General features: G+C 41.6%; 1 protein-coding gene across 1 annotated transcript in view; it reads left to right on the top strand.

Annotated features, from left to right (window-relative positions):
- zranb1b (zinc finger, RAN-binding domain containing 1b) overlaps positions 1–3,254 on the top strand; it is a 16,913-nt gene that overhangs the window by 13,120 nt on the left and 539 nt on the right. Inside the window, exons 8-10 of the mRNA XM_035663136.1 lie at positions 312–441; positions 2,286–2,515; positions 3,042–3,254. The exon at positions 3,042–3,254 is cut by the window's right edge and continues 2 nt beyond it. Coding sequence (XP_035519029.1) covers positions 312–441; positions 2,286–2,515; positions 3,042–3,254 — 573 coding nt within the window. The remainder of the gene's footprint in view (positions 1–311; positions 442–2,285; positions 2,516–3,041) is intronic.

Below are 3,254 nucleotides of genomic sequence, written 5' to 3'. Positions count from 1 at the left end.
TATGAATTATGCAAGAAGCTTTACAGCTCCTTACTGCAGTATGCTTAATCTGTAATGCCCTCTGAAAGTGCATCCTGTCTGTCATCAGCACTTCTCACTGCTCTGCGTGACCTCATATACTTAAGTATTTGGGCGGGTTGCTGTTATTGTATGCGTTATTAAATCTGGGTGTGAAAGCGCAGTAATTGTTTGTGTTTTTCATGTTTTAACACTGTATGTACAGTATTCAAGAACTGTGCTTTGTAGTTTTACCGACACCGCCCTTCTAACTGCTTTTTCCCTCCGTGTCTCGTGTTTTCTCTTTTTAACAGCCAGGATCCAGCTTGGAGCAGACCCACATTTTTGTTCTTGCACACATACTTCGTAGGCCTATTATCGTCTATGGAGTGAAGTATTACAAAAGTTTCCGTGGTGAAACACTCGGGTATACCCGTTTTCAAGGTGAGCAGTTATTTGAGTGTTTGGACTCATGTTGTTTTGGTCAGATATCATGAAATGTTCCATTCCAGTGGGCGTAGAAGGACTACACTTCCTTTGTGAAATAGCTGCAGCCTACATGTGTCTGCATAGCTTGCATAGCTGACATAACTGCCCCTCTGATCTGTCTGTAATTGCTATTTACAACATGCATCAGTCTAGTGTCTTTCATTTAACGGCTATTTTAGTATTGTGTGACTCAAAATAACATAAACAACATAACAAAAACACCCCCGCCTGTCATATGAGCACATTTAAAAGTGCATTAAGATGCCGGGAAAGTGTTCGATACACACACACACACCCCCAGATACGTTTTAACATATGTAAACCATCAGAACCCCCGAGTCAAACAATCCAGCGAGGGTGGAATGCGGGGTCCACGTTTATGGCTAACAGTAAAAACAGCCTGGACTCAGTTTGGCTGCTGAGTGATGCTGTACAGAGGATGATGAAAGTGCTCGGTAATGGCCAACTGCTTGTGGTAAAGCCTGCCTGATGGAGCCGTGATTTACTGTTGCCAGGAGCAAATGTAAAACACACAGAGGGGGAGGCGTGCATATGGGTGCCTGTAGGGAGGGGAGCTCAGTTTAAAGTGGTGACCAAGTGAACCCAGTAAAAACACCGTGGTTACTGGGAGAGGAGATAAACAGGCTTCTCAATTAGGGTGTCGGTTACAGAGGAATTCATGAGGTGTGAGAGCTGCTTTGTGTATTATGGAGACATGAATACTGTCTGTATTGTGTTTTGTGTCATTCTGAAGTCAGCAGTGACAGTGTTAACACAATTACTGTACTGTACTGAAGTACACTTATTCTCCACTACATTTCAGAGGGGGAAAAATCCTTTTTACTCTTATTTGACAGCTATAGTTATTTTGCAGATTTTACATACAAAACATATGAACAGTTTATAAAATATGATGCATTGCGTTAAAATCCGCTCCACCTCAACCAACTACAGTATTAAAATGTTTTAATATGTGATTATGCATCAGTGAAAATAATCCTATAACGTAACTGTCATGGACCATCTTTCTGCATGACGAGTACTTAAACTATAAATACATTTTACATATTACACGATAATACTTATTATATAATACTTATATAGTACTTATAATATTCGAATTAAGATTTTAAATGCAGGACTTGTAATAGTATTTTTACATTGTGGTATTGCTACTTTACGAACATAAAGGATATATATACTTGTTCCACCACTTCATATTTCTTCCTCTCCTTTATTTTTCCTGTCCACTTTGGCCAAAATTTCTATCATTAAAATGATAGCCTTTGATTCACTGTATTATAAAAACAACTTGTTGATACAAAAGAAAGTGTTATTGAAGGGCAAAACTGAAAATACAGGAACACATTAATGCATTCTCCCCTGAAAAAAAGCGCCAAAAATAACTACTGAGGTTAATTATGTCATATTCAAAATGGTAATGTATTATGAGCAACGCCAAAGTAGATTTTGTTCTCTTTGAGGGTATGTTTCATTACACTTAACACTAGTTAAGTTTATATTACTTATGCCACTTTGAAAGGGATGAACCAAGGTAAATGAATTCCTAATTATTCTGAAACATTCATGATACGGTCAATAAAAGTAAGTAATTATTCAGAAAAGAGAGAAAACAATTGAATATATTAAAGTAAAGCAGGGTTCCTGTGTTCGCAACCTGCTGCAGTGACTGTGGGCAAGCGCCACACAAAAGCAAATTAATGTGGAGTGTGACCAACAATTATGCAATTCCTTATTATTTATTTATTTATTTTCTCTCCCTCCTCCTCTCCCTCTAGGTGTGTACCTGCCCCTTTTGTGGGAGCAGAGCTTCTGCTGGAAGAGCCCCATCGCTCTGGGCTACACGCGGGGCCACTTCTCAGCACTGGTGGCCATGGAGAACGATGGCTTTGACAATCGCGGCGCGGGCGCCAACCTAAACACAGACGATGACGTGACCGTCACGTTCCTACCGCTGGTCGACAGCGAGAGGAAACTGCTTCACATTCACTTCCTCTCAGCGCAGGAAGTAAGGACCAGATTTCTCGTTTGTCCCTTTAAATGTAGCTTATTGTTGTTTTTTTGTTACGAGCATGAAACCTGTTTACTTGGAATATTTGTGTAAGAGGTTTCTCTCCTCCGTCTCCTCCATCCCGCCCTCCCTCCGGCCCGCATCATGATGTCAGAGATAATATAATCCGTCCCGCTGGTTGTCTTTAAAAAATGTTTTCTAGTCGGCTCATATCAATTTAAACTACTAAAATAAACATAAACATATAAACAAAGGGTTGATGAGGCGAGAGCAGGTTTCAGGCCTTCATTCATTGTTTGGCAGCCAAAAAAAGAAAGGTATAAAATGGTGATTCAAAAATGGATAGAAACAGCTTTTTGCATGTTTTGTAAAGTATGTAGTGCTCCTATGAGATGACAGTACCAAGCTAGTTTGAGAGCCCTGATGCAGAGACACCTCTTCAGCAGGAGTGTACCATCTCCTCAGGTTAGACTGGTGAAATGGCTCCCTCTGATGGCCGTATCTGTTTCTCCCTGTCCCTCAGATGGGTAATGAAGAGCAACAGGAGAAGCTGCTGCGGGAGTGGTTGGACTGCTGTGTGACAGAGGGCGGGGTTCTGGTGGCTCTTCAGAAAAGCTCCCGCCGCCGCAACCACCCGCTCGTCACCCAGATGGTGGAGAAGTGGCTGGATGGCTACCGGCAGATCCGCCCCTGTGCGTCTTTATCTGATGGCGAAGAGGAGGAGGAGGACGACGAC

Source organism: Morone saxatilis, unplaced genomic scaffold, assembly GCF_004916995.1.
Source record: "Morone saxatilis isolate NCDOM2014 unplaced genomic scaffold, NCSU_SB_2.0 Contig19, whole genome shotgun sequence".
NCBI lineage: Eukaryota > Metazoa > Chordata > Actinopteri > Moronidae > Morone > Morone saxatilis.
The sequence above is the reverse complement of the archived record's forward strand: the minus strand, read 5'-3'. Positions and strand labels throughout refer to the sequence as shown.